Source organism: Marmota monax, unplaced genomic scaffold, assembly GCF_021218885.2.
Source record: "Marmota monax isolate L192 unplaced genomic scaffold, Marmota_monax_Labrador192_F-V1.1 WCK01_AAM20220418_F8-fsc00044, whole genome shotgun sequence".
Lineage (NCBI taxonomy): Eukaryota > Metazoa > Chordata > Mammalia > Rodentia > Sciuridae > Marmota > Marmota monax.
Genome location: NW_026695198.1, coordinates 13686413 through 13711837, shown reverse-complemented (window position 1 = coordinate 13711837; position 25425 = coordinate 13686413). Strand labels below are relative to the sequence as shown.

At 37.7% G+C, this 25425-nt stretch overlaps 1 protein-coding gene across 1 annotated transcript in view; it reads left to right on the top strand.

Moving 5' to 3' along the window:
• CUNH8orf34 (chromosome unknown C8orf34 homolog) overlaps nt 1–25425 on the top strand; it is a 404315-nt gene that overhangs the window by 101970 nt on the left and 276920 nt on the right. The window contains 1 exon segment of the mRNA XM_046428478.2: nt 6365–6493. Coding sequence (XP_046284434.2) covers nt 6365–6493 — 129 coding nt within the window.

The following is a 25425-nucleotide window of genomic DNA, read 5'->3' as shown; positions in this document are numbered from 1 at the left end:
TTTCTTGAAATGTATTTTCGTGGTCTATCTTTCTCTCTTCCTCAGGGCTGAACAACTTCAAACCTTGAGCCAACCATTTTTCCCAGTTTGCCTGAGCAATTTCTAGGGACAGGCAGCTTGAAACAAATACAAAACAAGAACACATTGTTTTTTGAAATGGTCACCCATTCTCTCGCCTTCCCTCAGGGGTGAGCAATTTCACTTACCCTCAAGCTTCAGGCGTTCCCCTAACGGGCCACCAAATGCCGCAGTCTGGCTGGGTATAAATCACCAAGCCACCACACAACACTTGTATGTTCAAAAGGAAACTTTATTGCCTGAACTCCAACAGCACTCCATGCACACTCCCCGGGAACTCTCCTGAAAGCCACCTACGCCGCTCCTCTCCAGGACATCACACCAACTGGAACTCCCTCCACCCGAACTTCCCCAACCAATGTGAACTCCCCAGGAAATCCCCACGAGAACTCCAAAGTAGTGGGCGCTGGAGGCGGACAGCAGGGTTCTATATACAATTGAATCAATCCAGCATCATCTTAATGGCTCGCCTCTCAACCAATACTTCTGGCAAAATGCCAGGGGCCATTCCGACTCGGCTGTGGCTCTCAACAATCCACCACACAGTTTGTGCCATATGAAGTTACAGTGAATGAGTGGATAAATTATTACATTAATGAAGGGGTAAATGAGGATAATTTAAGGATCAGTTAATGCTAAAATATATTCTAGTGTTCACAAATATGAGTTTAGAAGTTATAAAATTTCAGATAACAATAACAACAAAACCCAGCACTTATACAGTGCAACTTATGGAGGGCAAAGATCTGTAAGACAATATTATGTTAGCATTTTCAATGGTTATTTGTCATAGGTAAGGTAGGTAAGATTCATTGAAGGTTTGCCATGTGGTATTAAGTATTTCTTCTAGTTATGTAGCAAGTGGAATGGCTACTGGGAGTGAATAAGATACTCACAGAAATTACAAGAATGTCATTTTCCATAATTTTCTGTGGTTGATAGTGTATGCTGACTCTTTATAACCATTTCATATTTATGATCCAGTTCAGAAAACCAAGGTAAGTATGTTGGTTTAAATTAATACCCCAAACTGAAACCATCCCTCAGTAGTTTTATTGAGGCTTTTGCATCAAGGGAATATTTCTCAGTTTTCTCATTGTTTAGTATTCTTATATTAGCATGGTATCTACAAAGAGAAATAGCTCAATATTTATAGATTTTAGGACAAAAAGGAAGAGACAGTGCACCTGTGTAGAAAATACAAATTACATAAATGTAAGAGAATGAAGATGAAAGAACAGTATCTGAAAAAATCACAATATGGAAATACAGAAGGCAGCACACAGTGATGTTCTCATTATAATCAATTTTAAATGTATCATAAATATACTACTGAGATATTCCTCGCACATTTAAAATGAAAATTGAGTACTTACATGAACTTTCAGATAAGATTTAAGATTTATTGAATTTTAGAAAACAACTGAAAGGTATAATAATTTGAAACTGATTCAGAAAGAGGTTTATCAATGGGTTTATCATTGGTAGAGGTTTATCAATGGGTACTAAGTTACAGTTAGGACAGTTGACTTGACCTGGTATGCTATTGCACTGAAGGGTGACTGTGCTTAATAGTAATATACTGAGTCTTTCAAAAACCTAGAAGACAGGAACTGAATGTTTTACTGTAAAGAAAATGATGCATGTACCCTCCCAAACTTAGCCATGATCAGCATTTGCTGGCCCTAGGGGTGTATTATAAATGTTTGGAACATCATGTTTATATATATATATATATATATATATATATATATATATATATATAGTTGTAATGTTTTCATGTATCGAATAAGAACAAAAGAGAAAGAAGTGGGATTGCAGTTGTACTCTGAGTGATGATGCTGGATTCTCCATTGTAGAGGTTGTAGTTTTACACACTCATCAGTAAAAGAGGGTTCTGATTTCAACTTAAAGGAAACGGATAAGCAATATTTCAAAAGTCATGAGGAAGAAACATAAAATTTATTCTTTTAACCCATACAAGAAAGTGTTGGTGGAATTCACATTGAGTCAAAAATTTGACTGATAAAATCATTATTCCAAAATTTGCCAGGCTTAGTATACAATAGGCAGTTCTGCAAAGTAGAAACCTCATTGTGAAGGACTACTACCTCAAGGCATGATGGTCGGAGTTTTCACTGGAGTGTTCTTTGACTCAGTAGCCTTAAGGATCCCCTCTGATCTCAGATGTTGATATCCTTTCCTGTAAGTCTGTTCAGTGACACTGTTCCACTGGTATCCAGTTCTTCTGGGGATAATTTTATGAAATACATTTAAATTGTAGAACCAAGTTTTGAAATGAAGTGTGACCTAAGTAAAGTTTTTAGTCCATTAGAACATTTTACAGATATATTCTCATTTGAAGGATACCTACTGGATGGATGACCTCCCAAATTTCCTTCTATAATGTATCCAACCCGCTTTTGAAATCACCTTGCACAGTTGACTTGACCTTGATTGAACTGTCACTTTGGTTGTCTTAGATTTGGTTCCCATAAGTCATGTACCATGTATGTATCAAATTATTACAAGCTACAAAAAATCAAAAGAACTTGTCCTTAGTTTCTCTCCATAGTTGCGTAGGAGAATTTCTTGAGTGTGGTATCATTTTTGTGTGGTATCTTTTTTCTATTGTGCTGCATATACCCTCCCAGACTTGATGATGTAAAGTCATAGATTTTTAGTTCCTCATGATTTTGGGTTGTTGGGTCATTGTTTATTCTGGTCTCACCTGGGCTTGTCCTTGTTGGTGCATTCAGGTGGTGGGTCTGCAGGTGCAGAGCTCAGCTGATGATGGGCAGTGGGGCCTTGACAGGTGATTATCTGGGGAAATTGACTGGGACTGTTTTTTTTTTTAAATATATGCTCTTGTTCTGTAAATTAATAAGTCAAAGAACAAGAAGACAGTAGGACCTTGATAGCACATGGTAATTTTCAGGAAACTAGATAATGTGGTGATGGAAGATGCAAATTAGAGAAATCATTCAAAGAAAACTGAAGTGTGGAACAATGTTTTGAAGAATCTGGTACAAATATCATTTTATCTGCTCCCTCATCTCAGCTTCTCTCTCTTAGCCTTGGGCTCACCTATAGGGGTCCCTTGGGAAATGACCTTAATGTGACAGCAGCGTGCCTACAGTTGTTTTCTAGGTTGATCACAATCACCCTGTCTACACTCGACTGCTTGAACATCCAAGTGTTAATGTAAACTACTGCCTCCGTCCCAGGGCCCCTTAAACTAAGAGAAGCTTGGTGAAGCAGGTACATTTTTGTTTTAATTTTAATTTTTAGGTTTATTTAATGATAGGAGCAATATTTGCTTATTTTGACAATTAAAAAATATAGATATGTGGCAAAAGAAATAGTCACTCTCCAGTTCTCATCCATCAAATTTAATTCTTCCAGATATAGCTTTAGCTTTTTGCACCTTTTTGTGCACACAGCATATATAATATGTGTGGGTAATTTGCTGTAAAAAATTGGTCCTCAACTATACAACTACTCAAGCAACTCGTTTTTATTATTTTAAAATGCGTCAGGGAAATATCTCCATGGTAATAAACTTAGATTTAACTTATACTTTTTAATAATTTCATGCTGTAGCATGGGGTGAATGTACCATAATTTATTCAGCTCTTTCTCTGTTGAAGGACATTTACATTTTTTCCAGGGTATATGGAAATTATTTGCTGAAATTAAAAAAAAATAACTTTCACTTTCTGTGAAAATAAACAATTTTGAACATATACACAAGTACAGGTGTGCCATTTATTTCTTTAAAAATTTTTTTTTAGTTGTAAATGGACACAATGCCTTTATTTTATTTATTTATTTTTATGTGTTGCTGAGGATTGAACCCAGTGCCTTACATGTGCTAGGCAAGAGCTCTGCCACTCAGTTACAACCCCAGCCCAGACCTCTTTCTTTCTTTCTTTTTTTTTTAATACTGGGGTTGAACCCTAAGGCGGTTTACCACTGAGCCACATCCCCAGCCCGTTTTGATTTTTTATTTTGAGAGAGGGCTCACTAAGTTGCCTAGGGCTTCGCTAAGTTGCTGAGTTTTGCCTCAAACTTGCAATCCTCCTGTCTCAGCCTGAAAAGTTGCTGGGATTACAGGTGTGCCCCACTGTGCCCAGTACAGATGTGACATTTTTTTTTTTTTTGCTGACTTACCAGCCATAAGATTGTTGGGTCATGAAAAGGTCAGTCATTTCTCAGTATCAGAGATATCATCAGATTCCTTTTTTTAAAGGTGGCAAAATGATATATTTCAATAGTTGGAGACTATGTACTATATCCTTACCAAAAAAATACTTTTTAAATTTTATTTTATTTTCACCAAAATAAAATGTAGCTGGGTAGAGTGGCACACACCTGTCATAATCCCAGTGACTCCTGAGGCTGAGGCAGGAGGATTGAAGTTTCAAGGCCAACCTCAGCAACTTAGTGAGACCCTGTCTCGAAACAAAAAAATAAAGAGATGAGGATGTGGTTCAGGGGTAAAGCACCCCTGAGATTAATCCTCTGTATTAAAAAACAAACAACAAAAAAATCTCTACATGACTTAAAAAGTAAAATGGTACTATGAGATAGTAGTTTCCTTCTTTTCCCCCAACTCTGCTCCTAACCTAGACTAATTTTCAATACCTTTAGATGTTCCTGTTGACTCCTCTTACATATCTAAATGTATAAGATACCAACTCAATTCTTTTACTTTTTCAATTTGGGCATCATCTCTTGACCCTCCACCTTCATTTCTGTGCTTTGAATGCCAAATCCCACCTCAGCTGGGCAGTATAGTAGTTACTCCACATGTTGGTTGAGAATATGCTGTGTATCAATGTTATCAGACTATATTAATGTATAGTTTTCACCATTGGGTCATACAGTGTCCAACTATTATTTTTTTTCTAGAATTAGCAATTTTTTTCTTTTCTGATTATTTTGTTTTCTGTATACCCATCATTAATGCTTCATCAAATCCTGCCCAAAGAATTAGACCTTCTCAATATGATCAGACACATCAAGTAACTGGAACTTCTATTTCACTTTATGCTATTTTGTATTTTTCAGAAGGCTTTGGAGACCTCTCTCCTCCAGTCTTCTGTTTTCTTGCTCTATTCTTGACTTCTGGGCTTCTTGACACTTTCTCAGCTGTCTCTTTAAATCATTTAAATCATTCTTCACAATCATCTTGAGAAATCCCCTTTACTTTTCCTTTTGGGAAGTCACTTGTTGCCTAAATTTCAAATCTGTTCTTTGGCTCATTTTACTGGGGCATCTACAATTGTAGCTTTCTGAGAAACAGTGCCTGTGAGATCAATTCTTGAGTCCTTTGAATATCTTCTTTGGTTCTTTATCCGGTATTAAATTCTGAGTCATAAATAATATTTAGTTGGAATTTTAAAGAATCTTCCCCCCTGTCTTCTAGGGCAAGTATTGCCATTGAGAAGTCTAATATCGATTTGATTTGCTATTTTTGTCCACAAAAGCATTTAGAATATTTTCTTTATTGTCACTATTTAAATTTTCTTTTGCCAATATGTCTTAAATTGTGCTGCATATTAGTTAGATTAACCCCTTAAATCTGGAAAACAAAATTACTTTGACATTGTTCTCTTCAATTAATGCTTTAATGTTCAAATAGTGTGAACCCTTTACTCTCTTGGCATCCCTCTCTTTAGGGACTTAGATTTCAGTTGTCTCTGCCTTGCCAAATCCAGTTACCACTCATCAGTTCATTTTGTATTTTGCAGAAAAAAACAAAAATCTTACCTCACACTGTCCTTTCTCTTTCTTCAATTAATTCTTCTTCGAGAGAGAAAAAAAAATCGCTTGATCATGGCATAATTTTAGTGAGATCTTGGGAAAAAGTGAAGGTAAATACATGCGCTTAGTCTTACATGATTTTTTTAGAAAACATATGTAGAATGTCTTAAAAGTAGTTGGTCATAAAGAATTAATTATTTTTAAGCTGGTAATATAATACAAAATACGCTTCGTGTGTTTCCCTTAAGTTACAGAAATGATTAGTTCTACATTAATACCTGAATTTCCCTCTTTTAAATAAATCTGCCAGACTTTCCTGACCTGTTCAGTTAAAACATTTTCTTCAAGCCCAACATTATATCTTCCTTTCTGCTGGCTCATAAGAGGACTATCTCCAAGTTAAGCATTTATAAAATTCTGTACATTGATCTTGGTTCAGTCTTTCACATAATAATGAATAGTGAGTTTGTGTGGTTATACAGCATGCTTATGAAATAACCATTTTTTTTAAACATAGTGCCAAGGGCAGTAGAGCATCCTAAGTGGAACTGGCGGACTAAACCAGGAAGCCGGGATTTTGATGAATTGAACCACATCCTTCAAGAGAGCAAGAAGCTCGGGAAAGCCCTTGAGAATCTCTCCCGAAGTAAGTTCATTTACTTGATTATAATTGAAATTCTTAAACATCATTAAAAAGCAGAAACATTCATTACTATTGGCAATGCCCCATTTCCAGCATCCTCATTACAATTCTCTGAAAGACTGAGGCGTTCAAAGGGCGTGAGATTGGAAATGACTGATTTTGCGTATTACACAGATTTCTGGGTAGACTAATTATAGAGCATATGAGGAGTTGTAGAACCCCTTGAATCTGTGCTACTCTATCCCTCTACTTGGTTTTTGCTACCCAGTTCAAATGTATACCCGATGACATCTTCTTCATTCTTCCTTTTTGAAAAACATCATCATCTTTCTAACGAATAAACATACTCATTGTGTCCATGAGACTTGGATGTCTTTGAAATTTCATGGATAGTAACAACTGGGCCAGATTCTTCTTAGAATCCTTTCAGAGCCTAGGACAGTGCATTGTAATTTACTTTTTTTTTTTTTTACAAAAGCAATAACTGTAATCAGAAGGCCTAGGTTAGAGGTTTTGCTGTGCTATAATAGCACAGTGACCTCCAGTAATCACTTAACTTTCTTGAGTCTTGGTTTTCTCATCTCCAGAACAGAAAGTTATGACTGTGCCTCCTGGTAGGGGCAAAGGCTTAAAATATTACTTACATCCCATGAAAATTTTAAATAAATGTTATTTTCATCAGAGCAGGTGAACAAGCATTTTGATTTGAAGAATGCTCTCTCTGTATGTAGACCTGCATATGCACTTCAGATTTTCAGTGGTTAGTTCACAGCGTTCCTCTCTTTCTCTGGTTCTTTAAGTGCTTATCAGTTTTAAAAATTGGATACCTTTAAAAGCATATTAATGTCAGGGTCTTGCTAAAATTTTTCTTTAGTGCCATGGAATATTCAGGATTCTGTGACTGTCGATGTAGCTGAGTGGTTGCTTGCCTACTATGTATGAAGTTCAGTCCTCAGCACTGAAAAATCTTAAAAGATTGTGAAATGAATGTCTGTTTCTTTGTTTGCTTTTAGATAGCATAGTTATAATGATTTCATGAATTTTATCACAGGTAAATATAGGCCCTTGGAAGGTTTTAGAAGAAGTTTTATTATGTTGTAATTATATGTGGTATATAGTATTATACATATTTATATGCATATTATGCATTATATATACATATGCACTTACACAAGTATAATTTTCATACCTCTTTATTTAGAACTCAGTCAAGCCTTTTTTAGACTTTTGTGAAATGAAACCTTTCCAGAAGTTAAGCTGCATTATAATAGGATTTTAAAACTTTCCCATTAGTAGAAACCCTCTGGATGGGATTTAAGAAAGCCTTAAAGCTTTTGCATAGATTTTATTTTTGGAGCAAATAACAATAAAGTGAGTTTTCATCTTATTACTGTATTATGTTCATGAAAAGAACTTGATCCTATTAATTTGGCAAAGGCCCCCTATTAATATTTCTAAAGGTTACCCTTTGGCACAGAGCCTGTGGCTCTTCACAGCCTCTCTTTTACTAAAAGAAGGGTGATTGAGGAATGTGGGTGATTATTACACAGAACTTCAAAAATACTGTCATTCAACTCTTGCCCTTTAAAATGTGGCAATGATCTTACAAACACTTGTTGTACTGTTGTTAATTTGTAGGATGCCACTTCATCTGTCCCCCAAACTTTTATTATTGTGGATGACTGTATTTCAATTGTGTCCTTACCAAGATTTGCAACAGAAGGGTTAGAGTTCAAATGTGGTTTGAATGTGACCTTACAGGCTGTTTTGGTCTATTCAGGCTGCTATAGCAAAATCCACAGAATCAGTGGCTTATAGACAATGGAGATTTATATTTCACTGTTCTGGAGGCTGGGAAGTCCCTGATCAAGGCACTGACAGGTCTGGAGTTTGGAAAAGGCCCTTTTCTTTGTTTATAGTTGGTGATTTCTCTCTGCCAGGGCAGCTGTCTGGGACCTCTCTTATTTGGGCATGAATCCCATTCCTGAGGGAGGAACATTATTACTTAATCACCTCCTAGGTCTCACTTCCTAACCCTGTCACACTGGGGATGGAGATTATGTTTTAACATATGAATTTGGAGGGGACACAAACATTTAGACCCCAATGCAGGTGATGTTTTACAACCGAGTCCTGTGATCAGAAGCCCATGATGGATTTGTTAAATACTTCAGGACAGTCTGGTAAAATGATAAATGCTTGGGGCAGCCTATGGCCAGCAGAGTATGAGAGGCAGATCTGGGACATTGTTCTTGGAACAAAGCCAGAACCAAGGAAGCTATCAGGAGAGTCATTGCCTAGACCTGAAGAAAGTGTAAGTCAGCTCCTGTATTTATGATGGGTACTATGTCTGGATTTGCTTGGTGTTTTAAGGGACTCTATTTTGTGAGAGTATGGTGGTGGAGCTTATATGAGATTAGTAAGAGGAACTCTTTTCTATCTCAAATTTATTTGAGTATCTTTCTGAACAAAGTGATTCTTTCTTTGAATGACTTAATTTTCAGTATTGAGTTTTAACATTGAATCCTTAGGCCCAACATGCTCATAGCTAACTCATCAGTAGAACTGCCATGGTCAGTATAAATTATTACAAATGCACACTTATTATGTATTGATGTTTACTTTGTTGTCTAATTGCCCAAATTCAGCAATAGAATCACAAACTTGGGTCTAGCAGCATTCTGAAGCAGAATATAATTCATTCTTGTTTGAAATAGTTTGAATGAGTTTGGATGTTCTTTCATTGAATAGTAACTTTACTGTCTGTGTTGCTCAACTTTCCATCACTGTGAGAAAATCAACTCAATGGCAGAAAGATTTATCTTAGCTCTCTGTTTCAGACATTTCAGTTCATGGTTGGCTGGCTCCATTGCTTTTAGTCTGTGGCAAGGCAGAACATCATCATAGGGAGCAGGTGATAGAACAAAGCTACCTACCCCAAGGTGTTCAAGAAAGTAAAAGGGAGGTGGAAGGAGGCAGAGGTTTTATTATAAAGCCCTCCCACCAAAATCCACTAAACTATGAATCTATGAATGGATTAATCCATTCATGAGGTCAGAGCCTTTGTGATCTAATCACCTCCTCAAAAGCCCCACCTCTGGACACTGCTGCATGGGGTACTGTGCCTTCAACACATGAGCTTTTGAGGGACATTTATGATCCAAACCATAACACTGCCCATTGTTTTGGTTATAAGGAAGACATAGGAGGTGGAATTTTCTTCCAGGTATCATCAAAAGAAATTTCAGTGTCTTGATATTGTGGACCTTTCTCTCCAATGTCAAAGCCATTGATGGGAAAAGTTGAAAGTTTTCTACTGAACTCCTAATTTAATAGTCTTTAAGGAGAGCTTGCTTTGCTTTTTCTTGGCGATACATTCTATAAAAATCCTACATATTTCAGAAATATTATTTTTAGATGCTTTGATAGCAAATAATCATTTACATCCCCCCAAATGGCAGACTTGTCTCAGCCTGGCAGCTGTCTTATAGAGACTTACATATCATACCCACACCCATTTAAGACAAGGTTCCAATAATCCAGTTTGCAAACATAATTTTCATTTCATTAATAACGATACCAAGCTCTCTTTCTGACTTATTGCAAGCTTTTCAGTGTGATGTTTGATCTTTAATTCAGTCTTAAACTGGGGGAGTCTTTGTGATATTACTCCACCATGAAGGTAGATGTGTTAGAGTGACTTATACTGCCTTGTCATGCCACATAGTCATGATGTGGTAGATGTGGTGAGATTTTGGTGCCTGGATTTTTCTCTCTGAAGCATTCTGAACTCTCTTCTGACACTGATTCTCTCCTCCCATGAGCTTGGGACTCATACTCATTCCTTTCAGTGTTTCCCACCACCTGGCTTTCAATAGTAAACATTTACCTTCATGTCCCCAAATAATGTCTCTTCCAGTGAGTGTGATTGCAGGGCCTCAGGGCAGCATCCTTCTAGGTGGTTGCTAATGAGGGCCCTTCATGACATTGCTGGCTGTACTAATACTAACCTTGATCAGTTGGTTAAGGTGATATCTGTCAGGTTTCTCCATGGCAAAGTTAGAACCTTTCCCTTCACTGATAGTAAATATCTTGGAAAAAATACTTTGAGGCTATCAAAACATCCAGTTTCTTTTCATACTTTCACCCTGCATACGTCAGGCTGAGTTCAATCCCTAGTAACAAGAACAACAAAAAACTCCCCCAAAACAAAACCAAACAAACACAAATAAAACCAGAAAAAAATCAAAACTCTCAATATTTTCTCAATGTTTGGATGGCTTAAGTGGGATTTTTGACAATGTGCTAAGTTTATCATCTTTCCTGTAACAGTTGTTACTATGGTATTCTAAAGGGAATTTTCTATTTTGCTCCCAAACATTTGTTCATTGAAATTCTTTTGCAGTAAAAAACATAAAGATTTATAAGCACTCCTGTTCTAGGGCCTATTCACCTTTGCCTGTGACAAGCCAGATGTCTGTTGAATATTTAGATATGGATATGGACATGCATGTGGATATGCATGTAAATGTCAGTATACATATAATTATATATCCATGGATATTGTACAAGGGGACTATATTCAAAGTCAGTTATCACTGATTTTTTTTTTGGGGGGGGTTGAAAATACTGAATTTGCCAGATTAAATTTATTCAATAGTTTTCCTTCTTTCTTTTTTAATATGTATTTTTAAAGTTGTATGTGGACACAATATCTTTATTTTATTTTTATGTGGTGCTGAGGATTAAACCCAGTGCCTCATGTGTGCCAGGTGAGTGCTCTACCACTGAGCCCCAACCCCAGCCCTATTCAGTTTTCTTAATAAAAAATATATAGCTTGGTGCAGTTGTACATGCTTATATTCCCAGTGACTCAGAAGATTCCTGCAAGAAGATTGCTAGTTCAAGATCAGCCTGGGCAATTTAGTGAGACCCTGTCTCAAAAATGAAAAGGTTTTGGGATATAACTTATGCGTAGAGCACCCCTGGGTTCAAATCCCTATTCTCTGTATCACCAAAAAAAAAAATAATCTCAAAAATTTGGTAAAAATGCCTTTTCTATCTACATTTTTCATAATACTATTTTCAACCTATTTCACAGACATATTCTGAAATTTAAAAACGTATTGTCAGAGGTTTGTCCTTCAAATAAAACTATGAGGCAGTATTATTAAAAATTATTACATTGGAATGGTCTAGGTTTCATAAATAAGTGCTCTATATAATCATTTGTGGAGCTAGATACATTTGTATGTAAATAATCAATAATTATAGGAAATGTTCAGAGAATGAAAGCAAATGGCATACTTTGGTTTCACATTTATTTTGTCATTCTGAATTCATCTCTGTTAAAGAACATCTCACTTAACTGTACTGCAGCCCCCCACACACATACTTGTTTGAACCTGCGAAACATAAACTCATTTTTTGAAGTGTTGATTTTTAATATCACATGGACTCTATGTTATCTCCTTTTCCAACACCAAAAGGTGCGTCACCCAAAATAGGTACAAGTGCTGTCATGGAGAGTACTCTGAACTTAAAGATGACCTGGACCCTGCTCTGCCACTCTTGGCTTCAAGTTCTGAATTAGAATTAGATCTGAATTAGAATACTCCTCAGTTTCTGGCCTGGTAAAATGAAAGCATTTACACTAGATTAATCCCTCTCCCTCTCACAAGCCTTTATGTTAATGTTGGATAATTAGTAGTCCAAAATTACATCATGCTTTTGACTTAGAGACTGTGGTGGGACATGGGGGGTGCATTGTTTCTACCTCACTCTCCTTACACTGCACCTCCTTATTTGGACCTCCTGGATATCTCCTGATATTGGTCCCTCTTCCTCATCTCTCCATTTTGGACTGTTTTAAGTTGTGAATAACATGATGCCATAGCCTGGTGAAATTTATAAAGAAAGAAGTTCATTTTGGCTCATGGATCTGGTTCAAGTTTGAAGGGCTGTGATCTTAGTGATGGCCTTTGCATTGGAAGAATCCTAAGGCAGCTCAGGGCCTCACATGGTCAGAGTCAGAGAATGTGGCAGAGACCTAATCAAATAGGCTTTCATACCAGATCCACTCTTGAGAAAAGCAAATTAACCCTTTATATGAATCAAAAGAATGAATTAATCCATTCTTGAGGACAGGGCCCTAAATACCTTTTTAATATCCCATCTGATCACACCTCTTAATATCTCATAATGTGGATGAAATTTCAATGTGAGTTTCAGCAGGGACAAACCATATTCAGATCTTAGCACTCTCCCACTTCTGCTCTTCCCTTCTCTCCTGCCCAGACTAGACAGTTTTAGTAATATTTATTTTATTTTATTTTTAATCATTCTGTCAGATCATCTTCCTTTGAAATTTCCATCCTTGAATAAATGCTACAGCTATCATCTCTTCTTCACCAGTAAGGCTGAGAGTCCCTGGAAAATTGACACACCAAAGCTGAACATTATGTCAATAATTCATAGTTTTCAACAGTATTACTCATTTTTGGACAGTTTCTTCTTCTCTCTGCAACTATGAAAGCACCACCCAAGAATCTGCAATCCCCCACTCACTCCCTACCTTCTAAACAAAAATCTGCCTCTAATTCCACAGAATTTTGATTATATAATGTGATCTTATTCCACCTTCCCCTTTCCCTACCTGTACCCCTAAGGACACCCTACCTATCCTGTCCTACCTCCATTCTCAGAAGAGAAGGCATTTCTCTTGTCTAAGTCCAGCTCTTCACCCGTGGTTTTGATTCCGTTTCCTGCCTACTCCTCTGAGATCTTCTGATTACAGCAATTATTTTGTTATTTTTGAGCTTGTAAACCTTTTAAATCCTAGCTATATCTATGATGAATTTTGTGACCTTGGGAAGATTTCCTAACCTGTGTGTCAGTTACCATTACTGTAGAATTGCAATACATTATGATGGTATTTATTGCTTAGAGTTTTTATGAAAATAAAATGAGACAGTATATTTAAAATGCTTAGTATGGGTGCCTGTGGTGTGTAATAATTACTAATTAAATGTTAGATTTTTTTTTTGGTACTGAGTATTGAATCCAGGGGCCCTCAACCACTGAGTCACATCCCCAGCCCTATTTTGTATTTCATTTAGAGACAGGGTCTCAGTGAGTTGCTTAGCACCTTGCTTTTGCTGAGCCTGGTTTTGAACTTGCAGTCCTTTAATTTTTAATCTCCTGCAGTCCTTTAATCTCCTGAGATGCTGAAATTACAGGCCTGCACCACCATGCCCAGCTAATAGATATTTTATTACAGTTCTTTCCATGCCTTATAGATTATCACAAATTTAGTGGCTTTAAAAATGCAGAGTCTGGGGGTTTAGCTCAGTGGTGGAGTGCTTGCTGGCAGGTGTGAGGGCCTGGGTTCAGTGCCAGCACTACAATCAACAAACTCCTACAAATTTATTATCTCACAGTTCTGTGGTTCAGGATTATGGGTGTGAGTTAGCTGCTTAGGGTTTAAACAGGTAGAAATAAATGTCGGGACTGGGGCTGAGATCTTACTTGAGGCTTGGGATTTTCTTTCAGCCTTCTTTAGGTGATTGGCCAAATTCAGTGCTTTCTGTTGAAGAGATCTCTATTTTCTCATTGACTATTGAATGGGGGCTGGTCTCAGAAGGGAAAGCCCATTCTGAGCCCATTGTTGCCTGTAGCTCCCTATTCTCACAATTGTATCTTACTTGTCTCAGGCCACAATGGAGCATCTCTCTGAAGCATCACTTTCTTTAAAAGGGTGTACCTGATTGGATCAGAGCCATGTAGGTTAATACCCTTCTGATTTACTCAAAGTCTCCTGGATAGTATTCTAATCACTGGAGTGATGTATCTTCCTACTCAGTAGTCTTACTCAAGAGGCAATGGGAAAGACTTACACAGATGTGGATCTTGGAGGTCATTTTAGAATTATGCTTATCCCAGCCATTGTTAATCTTGCTGCTATTTATCATTCTATATAACATGCTCCAGCTAAGCCCTGCCACATGTATGATTTGATATTTTCAAGCAAGCAAACATGAAAGAAAAGCAAAAGGAAATATGAGATGAGGCATTTAAACCCTATGTTTTTTTCTTGTATTCTATATAAAATAATCATTGAGATATATATATATATATATATATATATATATATATATATATTGTGTGTGTGTGTGTGTGTATGTATATCTCGTCTTCAAACTGAATTTTAATTGAGAGCACCTCTTTGGACTAGTCACATTTCAAGTGTTCAGCAGCCACATGATGAATGGGCATCATATTTGATGGCACAGATCTAATCCATGTTAAAGACAAACACACAAAAACTCTTCCTGAGTTTGAGTTAACTTTGGACAGCATAGTGTTTTCTCTCCCTTTTTAATACAAAGTTTCAAAAAGAATAGTTAGTGCTCCTGGCTATGCTCACCCATCTTCCTTTTAGTTCTCTGAGTAATTATATTGTACCAGTTCATTCTACTGAATCGTTTCTCCTTGTGGTCACCAACTGATTCCAGATTGCCAAATGGAATGAACACTTTTCTAGTCCTCACCATACAAAATCGCTCTGGGATTTTTTTGCACTGCAGATTACGCTTTCTTCAGACTCTGACTTCCTGCTTCCTGGGAGCTGGCGCTCATTAGATCCTCACTGGACTCCCTCACACCAGTTCTTGTAGGACTTACCCAAATGCTCCTCTTTCTTTCCTGTTTTTTTTTTGTAGTTATAGATGTATTATGTGCCTTTATTTTATTTGTTTATTTTTATGCAATGCTAAGGATCAAACCTAGTGCCTTACATGTGGTAGGCAAGTGCTCTGTGACTGAGCTACAGCCCAGTCCTCCTGCTGTTTCAATACTGTTCCTGCAGTTCATCCTTGACCTCTGCTTCTCTACATGATCTCTCTTTTCTACTAATCCACCTTCATCATTTATCATTCCTACACAACTAAATCACATATATATTATCCATCCAGACCATTTAGATTTTTATACTAAATGTTTAATGCATATCTCCATTTGGATATTCTACTGCCACATCAAACTCAAGCTATTCAAATGGATCACAATTCCCTCTTCAATATGACCTTTCTTCTTCATCCTTTGTCTTTGGTGATGGTACCATCGCTTACCAGTTCATCCAAACTGGAAACCTTTAGATGTTCCTCTCTCTCTAATTTTTCACAATCAACTAGTCACCAAACTGTGGTTGGTAACTAGTCAAGGCCTCTGAAATAAGTCTTGAATCTGATGTTTTTTCCTCTACTCCATCAGTATCTTTGAACTCAACCTCTCGGACCAGATCATTGTTTCATCATTTAATATGTTCCATTTCATCCCTGTCCTGTGCAAGAAAAAAACAGGTATATTTTCTGATTTAGCTTATGGCTGATTGAATTATCACAACCTTTTGCTACAGGAATTTCATAGCCAAAAATCTCTGTGACTTAATACAGTGTAAATATTTTATTGCTCAGGGATTAGTTTGATGTCGTGTTCTAGGGATGCTGACTATGTCCATCCTGTTATCATGCCATCTTCAACACATGCCTTTCAAGGTTGCTGCAGATGAATAAAGAGGCAGTGGAGCATCTTAGAAGAGGTTTATAATGCCTAGATGTGGAAGTGGTGTGCATACTGCTTGCCCATATTCTACAGCTATCTGCAGAATAGGAAGTCTAGCTTGTGTGCTCAGGAGAGACATGGAAATGGTTTAGAAATGAATCACCAGTCTTGCCCAGTCTCTATTTGGTTTCACAGTTTCTCTAATAGATCCTCCCCTTAGTGGATCTAAGGTGAAAACCTGACACTTTCCCCCCACCCCAGATATTCAATGGCTCTATTTAAAAGCTCAGAGGAAGTGCTTTGTGATCTGGCCCTTTATCATGTCTCCTATATCATCTCCCATGTGTCTTATTTAGCTTTCTCATTTGATGTTCCTCCTTGTTATGCATTGGCTTCTGCCATCACTAGACCCCAAAATATCACCTGAATTCCTTACACTGCTTTCTTTCCTGACTGAATCAATGCTTCTCTTTAGCTTCAGATCAAATATATCCTCCAAGATGATCTCCCTGTAGCTTTCCTTCTCTAGACTGGGTTTGCTGTCCCTCTTTTTTGACCTTCTATACATTTCTGTGAACACACATGGCTCTATTTGTCTCCTCTCTGGAATGGAAGGTTCCTGAGGGCAGGGACACTTTGCTATTGAATTCCCCAGGACTTGGTGTGGAGATTAGCACCAAAGTCAGTCATGGTTTGCTGGTGAGTGCTACTTGTGGTTTCATTTCTTTCTAATCCATCTTCTCTTTGGAACCCTCCCTCACTTTTCCCTTTTTGCTTCTGACCTGCCTTCTCTTTCTATAAGTATGAGCCTCTGACATAAGATTATGTGAGTTTGGGTGTTTGTAGATTTTATTTGTTTGCCAAGAGCTTTGACATTGTGGCTTATATTGTGCAGCAAGAGCTCTGCAAGAAGGCCATGATCCTAATCAGCTTTATGTTTTTCAATGATCTATCACTCTGGATGAAGCATGGAGGAGAGTTGCTGTGGCCTGTGCCTCAAGGCTAGGACAGAATCAAAAAGAGCCTCATAAATAAGTAGATATCAAAGGAAATAGGTAAAGAGATGAAAAGCAAAAGAGCAACCCTATTTTGTGCAATTTGTCCTCAAAACTCATTTTCTTGGTGAGGTGCTGCTTCCAGGGTGGCAGGGCTTGTGTTTTCTGAGTCTTATCCTTTTGCTGCCTCCAAAGGCTTTCTCTGAAGTGAGGCGGTGGTGGGATGAAAATCTTCTCGATATTGGTCTACAAATTGCTTTCATGTGAAAACACTGAGCACACCTTTTCCAGGGAGAAATGCTCAGCTCTTGAGGGAACAGGGGACAGATATTTATGCTCCATTATTGATAAAAGCTATCAGGACTCAGCCAAGATAAAAATAACAGAGTACTTTTGTAGTCAGTCAGTCACAAGCCTACCACAAAGTTTTCTCTGACATCATGGTCTGAGGAGCCAGAGAATAACAACCCACAAGAAAAAATGGAGGCAGATAATGTGGCTATTGATTGTTCATTTATTCCCACATTGACTTGATGCATGTGGACCCAGACCTCAAGGGGAGATAATTGTGAAAACCATAATGTCAAAGTCATTGGAAAAGTACTTGAAGACATCCGTGAGAGAGTAGGAGAACCTCCAACAAGGGTTAGGGACAACCCGATAGAGAACACTTCAGAAACATATATAGAAGAATCAAACCTAAGGAAATGTAAAAGGAGAGAGGAGTGTGTCCTGAAGGATTCTCTTGGCAGAGAGAGAAACATATGTAAGATGGTTATTTCAAAGAAAGAGGGAAATTTTTGTATTGTTGGTAATAGGGAACCTAGACAGTAGTAGCAGTGAAGCTGGATATCTGGGGAGAAGGGAGTCAGAGGATGGGGAAAGTCCTGTGCAGCAAGTGTCTTGTCAAAAGTTCAGGATCCTAACCAGCTTTATGTTTTTCAATGATCCATCACTCTGGGAGAAGCATGGGGGAGAGTTACTGTGGCCTGTTCCTTAAGGCTAGGTCAGAATTGATAAGAGCCTGAAACAAAGTGTTAGCCATAGGATGGAAAAAAGGAGTGTTTAACAAAAACAGAAGATTCTGTGACCAAGATTTATTGCTCAACAGGAAAAAAGGGTGAAATAGAGATAAGAATGTTTTCAGCTTTTTTTTGGTCTCCAGTTTTGCTTGCAATCAAGATGGCTGGGTGCCTCCTCTACCTCACAAAAGAAGTTTGAGGGTTGGAGGAGTGTTATGCCTCAAACTCCAGTTTCAAATACTCTGGGGCATCTGAATGGAGTGGGCCACTGTCATCTGTTCCCAGTAATCATGGTGTGTAGGAGTCAGCAATGTGGGGCAAAGGTTTGGTTAGGATTTTAGCTGTGGAAGTCTTTAGTGTAGAGATAAGGAAAGGCACACACGAAACCGACATTGGAGATGGTGACTCAAAGGGGTCTGACTGAGGAAGCTGAAATGAAATTTTCAGAAGAGTGGGATGAAAACCAAGATGGGAAATCATAGTATCCAAAGTGGCAGATAAATTTTTAAGAAGAAGATGGAAACGTGCCTTTTGCACCCAGCTGTCTCCAAGCTGTGCCTCTGTTGTTTACTGCACTGGGATTCTAGTGAAATGCTAGACACTAAGCCACTTTTCTTATAAAAATGGATAAATCATTGTTCATGTGCACAGTGATACACTATAAGGTCATTAAGAATGATGTAGAAAATATTAATAAAAAACATAGGAAGGGGCTCGGGATATAGCTCAGTTGGTAGAGTGCTTGCTTCATACGTACCATGCCCTGGATTCAATCTCCAGCACCACACACACACAAAAGAAAAAATAGGATATTTTAAAAATATGTGTATGTTTGTATATGTATTTTATATCTATCAAAAGCAGACAACAAAATATTATGTCTTTTTTTCAGTTTCATTATATATATATTATGCAGACACAGCACATAAGATTTGTCTGTATGCCTATGTGTGCATATGATATTATTTGCAAAAATTCACAAGTTGTTTTCACTAGTTGTCTGTGAGTGGAGATTATTTTTCTTTTTCCTCTTATATTTTAACTTTTTTCTGTAATAAATATGAATTTGATATCATGAAACATAAAATTCTTGGTTTGATTTGACAATCTGGAGATGCAGGTTCAAGTACAGCTGTCAGAGAAAAGTAACAGCAGAAGCCAGCAAGTAGTGGACAGAGAGGTAGTGAAAGGCAAGGTGTGAAAGAGGGAAGTTCTTGGTGGGAAAAGACAAGGGGTGTTTGTTGGGAGATTTTGGCCATTTGGATTTGGTTTCCTTTAGTGTGTAATGTGTGTGTGTGTGTGTGTTTCGGAAAGAGAATGTATGTGGGTTTGCATGTCAGTGTAATGGTTTTTATGGTGATAAGAGAAAACCAAAAGAAAGATCTCAAAGATTCAGGAGAGAAAGAAAATATAATAGATGGGGCAAATACCAGAGAAGGTAGATGCAGATAGAACCAAGAAAACAAGTATGGAAATTGGACTTCGTAGGAGAAAGAAAGCTTTGTCCTCTGAGATGGGAGGCAATAACATTGGTGGTTCTTTGAGGGAGAGGATCAGTGAGGGTGTCCAGGGAATTCAAATATGATACTTCCAAAATTTTCAGGATAAGTTGTGGTCCTTTACAGTAAGCAAGAGGGGGAGGTGGGAAGAGGAGCCTGATGAAAAACAACAAGGTTTGGAACTGCCCTTGGAGAAATGCAAATATAAGAGCCAGTTAATCAAGGATAAAAATTGGCATATGCTTCTAGAGTGGGGGTTAGCAAACCCTGGGCCCATGGGCCATATGTGGCTTGTTTTGAGGCCCATGTTTTAAGCATGATTCTTATATATTGACAAAGTAAGAACATAGGTGACTTATAAAACTTTACTTATTATTTTGTTGTCTGTAGAAAATTTTGTCCACTTTTGTTCAAGGGTAACCAACTGAGGATAGAATCCCTCAATTCCTAACAGGAATTCCCTTTACCCCAAGAGTGGTTAGCAGCCTGTCTAAAGAGTGTTTAATTTACAATGGTCAGGGGTAGGTTGCTCATCCGTTTGTTGATATGGTTGTTACTTACACAGATATTTGCTTTAACATTATTCATTATACTTGATGCTGTAAACTGACTTAAAAAATAAGCCTGATTTTAGGGCAATTTCCGAGCTGTCAATATTCCCATCATAGCTAATTTTAAGCTATCAACATGACATCACTGAATGAAACAATGAAAGAGAGGTGTGGCCATCGTTCTCACAATACAGTGTGAGCCAACTCCAGCACAAAACCAGTATTTTCATGTTGCATACTCTGTTTCTGTTTTCTTTCAAGATGGGAAAAAGCCCTTTTAAAAAGGAAGAATTGGGGGAGTCTGAGTCTCTACATTATGCTCTCATTGGGTTTCTCCCAGTTGGGAAATAGGTTTTAGAGAAGTAGCTGGTAGAGTTTCATATTATATGAATTTTCTGACCTACTTTCAGGAAATGAATCATACTGACTAAGGTCCATTTCCTGTAGCTACATCCTGTTTCTAACTCGAGGGATAAGCTGATGCCCGGAAAGATGGAAATCTTGATGAAGCATATACCTCTTGCTTTCTTGATAGAACACTGTTCAAATATGGGTATGTGTGGAAGGTGTTTTGGAATAAATTCCTGATACATCTGAGACCACTTAGGAGGTTAGAATAAATGAGAAGTCCCAGAAATGAAAGTACACAAATGGAAGGTATTGAGATAGGCTTGCACTGCAGAAGAATCAGGCAATGTGCCTTTGGCATGCCTGTGGGTGTGACTGCCTTTTCATTTAGGAGAGAAGCTAACTTTCAGAAAGAACTCATTTCCCCATTTCTTCCAGGCAGCTCATTCCCATAGTTGGATGCCATCACTACTGTAAGCCATGCCTCCTTGGCTACTTTGATGGGACTTTTTTTTTAAGGTCTCAGCTTGACTTTTAGAAGGACCACATGTTCCCTTTCTCTCAAGAGTCCCACACTTAAATTCTGAGTTTATTTTCTTTTATTTCATAACAACGCACTGTATTTTCTCGTTACTATGTACAGCCAGTCTCGAGAAACCTTAAAAACCTCAATGTCTCCAGTTTCAGTGACACATGCCTGTAATACCAATGGCTCAGGAGACTGAGGGGGAGGATTACAGATTCAAAGCCAGCCCAGCAACTTACTGAGGCCCTAAGCAATTTAGAAGACCCTGTCTCAAAATAATAATAAAAGGGTTAGGGATATGGCTCAGTGGTTAAGCACTCCTGGGTGTAATATCTGGTACCAAAAATAAAACAAAACAAAACAAAAAAATACCCCATGCAACTCAAGTAAAATATGATTGTTTCGAGATTTAATGAAATATCTATAAATTAGCAAGCTCTTCTTAGGAAATAACTATGGATATTCTGCTAAATCTTAGGATGAATATCCTGGCCACTCTATGTAAATGGTACCCATTAGAAGCTTCATGCTCCTGTGAAGTGTTTTATTAAAATTATTCCAACAACTTTTAATCGGTGTAAGCTTTGATTAAAAATGAAATGAAAAAGTGAAAAATATCCTAGGCGGTTTGACATCAATAATACAAAGCTGGAAGGATTCTATGTAGTAGAATGAAGATTTATTTGGATAATTTCTGAAGCAAAGTCATCAAAACATGTGATTGTTAGGAAAATATGATAATAGATATCTGAACAAAATATGGTCAGACCAACCACTTGGAATAATTAGAGGCATAATTCTTTCTCCAAACAAAATTTTCCAGTTAGCTAGTTTGAGTTTTATTGTGGGGCACATCCTTTCTTATACTGAAATATATCTTCAGAGCAGCATTTCTCTCCATCTCCATTCCCCACTGCTGAAAAATTTCAGCCATGAAAAACAGCTCATGGTGCTTGCTAAAATTGAGAAGAGTACTATGTGACACACATTTTGACTACTCACATTTTTTTTAATTACTTGCCAGTTCTTGGCTACATTCTAAGTGATATATTGCTGCTATCTTTGTGAATAATGGATTCATAAATCTGAGGTGAAAAAGAAATTCAAAGATCAACTGATAGCTTTCTAAAAATTGGATGCGAAAACTCATTTTTGTCAAGTTCAAGGGCATTAGTGCAGCAAGTGAAAAAAAAATCAAGAGAGTTTCAAAAATCTTAGACAATTGAACAATGGTTTATTTAATTCCAGATAGCTAAGCTTTATGACATTCTGAAGGAGAATCTTATTTAACATTATCTACTCTCTCTCTAAAATATATTTCCTTCAAATATTTATATTTAAATACAATATTCAGTCTTAATCTTGAATTCTTATTAGAAAGGAATATTTTTTATAGAATTATACTAGATGTTAATATAAGAATATAAAATGTGTATTCTTTTATAAACTAGAATAATTTATTTCAGATCTTCTGTAGACTGTGACATAAACTATTTGGGATACCTAAGTTCTTATATTTTCTGGAAATCTTAGTTATGTACAATGACCATTTGTCATTTTCTGCATTTTTAAAAAACCAAACACTCATAGATATGCAATTTATGTTATGCCTTTAGAAATGTTTTTTTTTTTTTTTTTTTTTGCCCACGAAGCTCTGGGGTCTCTTATGTATTATGCCTCCTCCTCCTCCCTCCTCCCCAACCGTGGTAACTTCATATCTGAGTTCTCCTCCACTGCACATACAATGGTGATAGGACCCAGGTTGGATGCTAGCCCTCCATGAAGTCTTTTCTCCTTGAATTTCTTGAAGGATCTGCCTTCATGATTCAGCAAGTCCTTGAAAAACGTTAAGCTCAGGTCACCGCCAGTTTCTGAATTGAGAACTAGACTCTCTTTTAGTGTAGGGACACATAAAAAATCTTAATTACCAGTATCTTTTACCAAATAAGAATTACACAGATTTATTGCTATGAAAAATTCTCTCAAATATGCCTGTGTTTCTAGATGTGTCTACAAGGGGATGAATGGTGTCATTTTCTGAGAGGAAGTAGAAGATTTTTTTTTCTGCTTTGTGTGTATTTGGATCTCTAGCTCACTAGTGTGGTTAGAACTCTAGGAATCAGCAAAAGCGTCCTCTGCATCCTCTGCAGAGATTCTGCAGGTGTCTAAGTGGGCGGGGAGTCTGAACCTGAAATAGACTCTTGACTTAGGTTTGTTTTCTTGAGACAATTTTCAGGCTTTGTTTTCCAACTCAGCTCTTTTTTTTTAATACCAGGGATTGAACTAAGGGGACCTCAACCACTGAGGCACATACCCAGCCCTATTTTGTATTTTATTTAGAGATAGGTTCTCACTGAGTTGGTTAGAGCCTTGCTGTTGCTGAGGCTGGCTTTGAACTCATGATCCTCTTGCCTTGGCCTCCCAAGCTACTGGGATTACAGGCCTGGGCCACAGCTCATTCTTTCTTACTCTTCACAGTGAAATTAATTTCAGTTTCGAATTCTGTTATTTTCTTTGTTCCCTTGGATTGCGAACTTGAGCTCTTCCTTATCCCTAGACCCATGCCCCACTGGAGTTTGACACCAGCTCTTCCTGCTTGCTACCCCAACCTGAGGGCTGGCCACACCTGCTCCAGTGCCCAACCACAGTCCCTGTATTCAGCGCTAGGCAAACAATTGTCTGAAACAAAAAAGCAGAGCAACAGAAGGAGAGTGAGTGGGACATGGAGGATGTCTTTAGTCTGACATGTTGAGACTGAAATGCCCACAGGGATTCAGCAACCATCTCAGGAAGAGGTCTGTTCTGGCAATGAAGATTTGCTGCTCCTCAACATGTAGAGAAATAAGTGTGTCAACAGTGTGGGTTGGATTACTAGGGTGAAGGACATTAAATGAGAAAAAAATGCATTTTGGCACAGAGTAGTTGGTATTTTAGGAAAGGATCCCCCTTACAAAAGAGGACTCTTATGAAAGAGACAATGGCAGAAAAGAGAGGGTAGCATTTCAAGAAAGAATATGGGGTTTCCAGAGTCTCTTACCCCAGAGAAATCAATTAAGGACTAAGATGCTTTACTGACTGAATAATTTTGGAGGAATGATAAAGACACAAGTCAGACTAGTAAGTGGGCAGTGTATGTGCATAGTGGCAAGGAGAGCTTGTGAGGACAAAGCATTTGTTCATTGGCTGAAGAAGCTGTCACTCCAAGGATCTTAAATCCTCTAGAGTCTTTTTCCCCATAAATGAAATAAAGAAATTAAAATTTATAATCCTCCACTACTATCCTACCTTAATACAGATCAATTCTTTTTTTTACTTATATATGACAGCAAAATGCATTACAATATTTTTCCTCCTCCCTCCCCTCTTCCCTATCTAGAATTTGTCTATTCCTCTCATGTTCCCCCTCTCTACCCCACTATGAGTCAGCCTCCGTATATCAGAGAAAACATTAGGCATTTGTTTTTTGGGGATTGGCTAACTTCAGTTAGCATTATCTTCTCCAGTGTCATCCATTTACCTGCAAATGCCATGATTTTATTCTCTTTTAATGCTGAGTAATATTCCATTGCATATATATGTCACATTATTTTTTTATCCATTCATCCATCGAAGGGCATGTAGGTTGATTCCAAAGTTTAGCTATTGTGAATTGTGCTGCTATAAACATTGATGTGGCTGTGTCCCTGTAGAATGCTGTTTTTAAGTCCTTTGGGTATACTCCGAGGAGAGGGATAGCTGGATCAAATGGTGGTCCATTCCAAGTTTTCCAAGGAATCTCCATACTGCTTTCCATATTGGCTGCACCAATTTGCAGTCCCACCAGCAGTGTGTTAGTGTACCTTTTCCCCTACATCCTCTCCAACACTTATTGTTGCTTGTCTTCATAATAGCTGCCATTCTGACTGGAGTGAGATGAAATCTCAGAGTAGTTTTGATTTGCATTTCTCTGGTTGCTAGAGATGTTGAGCATTTTTTCATATATTTGTTGCTTTTTGAGTTCTTTATATACTCTAGAGACTAGTGCTCTATCTGATGTGTGAGGGGTAAAGATTTGCCCCCAGGATGTAGACTCTCTGTTCACCTCACAGATTATTTCTTTTGCTGAACAGAAACTTTTTAGTTTGCGCCCATCCCATTTATTGATTCTTGGTTTTAATTCTTGCACTATAGAGTCCTATTAAGGAAGTTGGGGTGTAATCCCACATGATGAAGATTAGGGCCTACTTTTTCTTTTATTAGACACAGGGACTCTGGTTTAATACCTAGGTCCTTAATCCATTTTGAGTTAAGTTTTGTGCATGGTGAGAGATAGAGGTTTAATTTCATTTTGTTGCATATGGACGTCTAGTTTTCCCAGAACCATTTGTTGAAGATGCTATCTTGTTTTTGGCACCTTTGTCTAATATAAGATAATTGTAGTTTTGTGGGTTAGT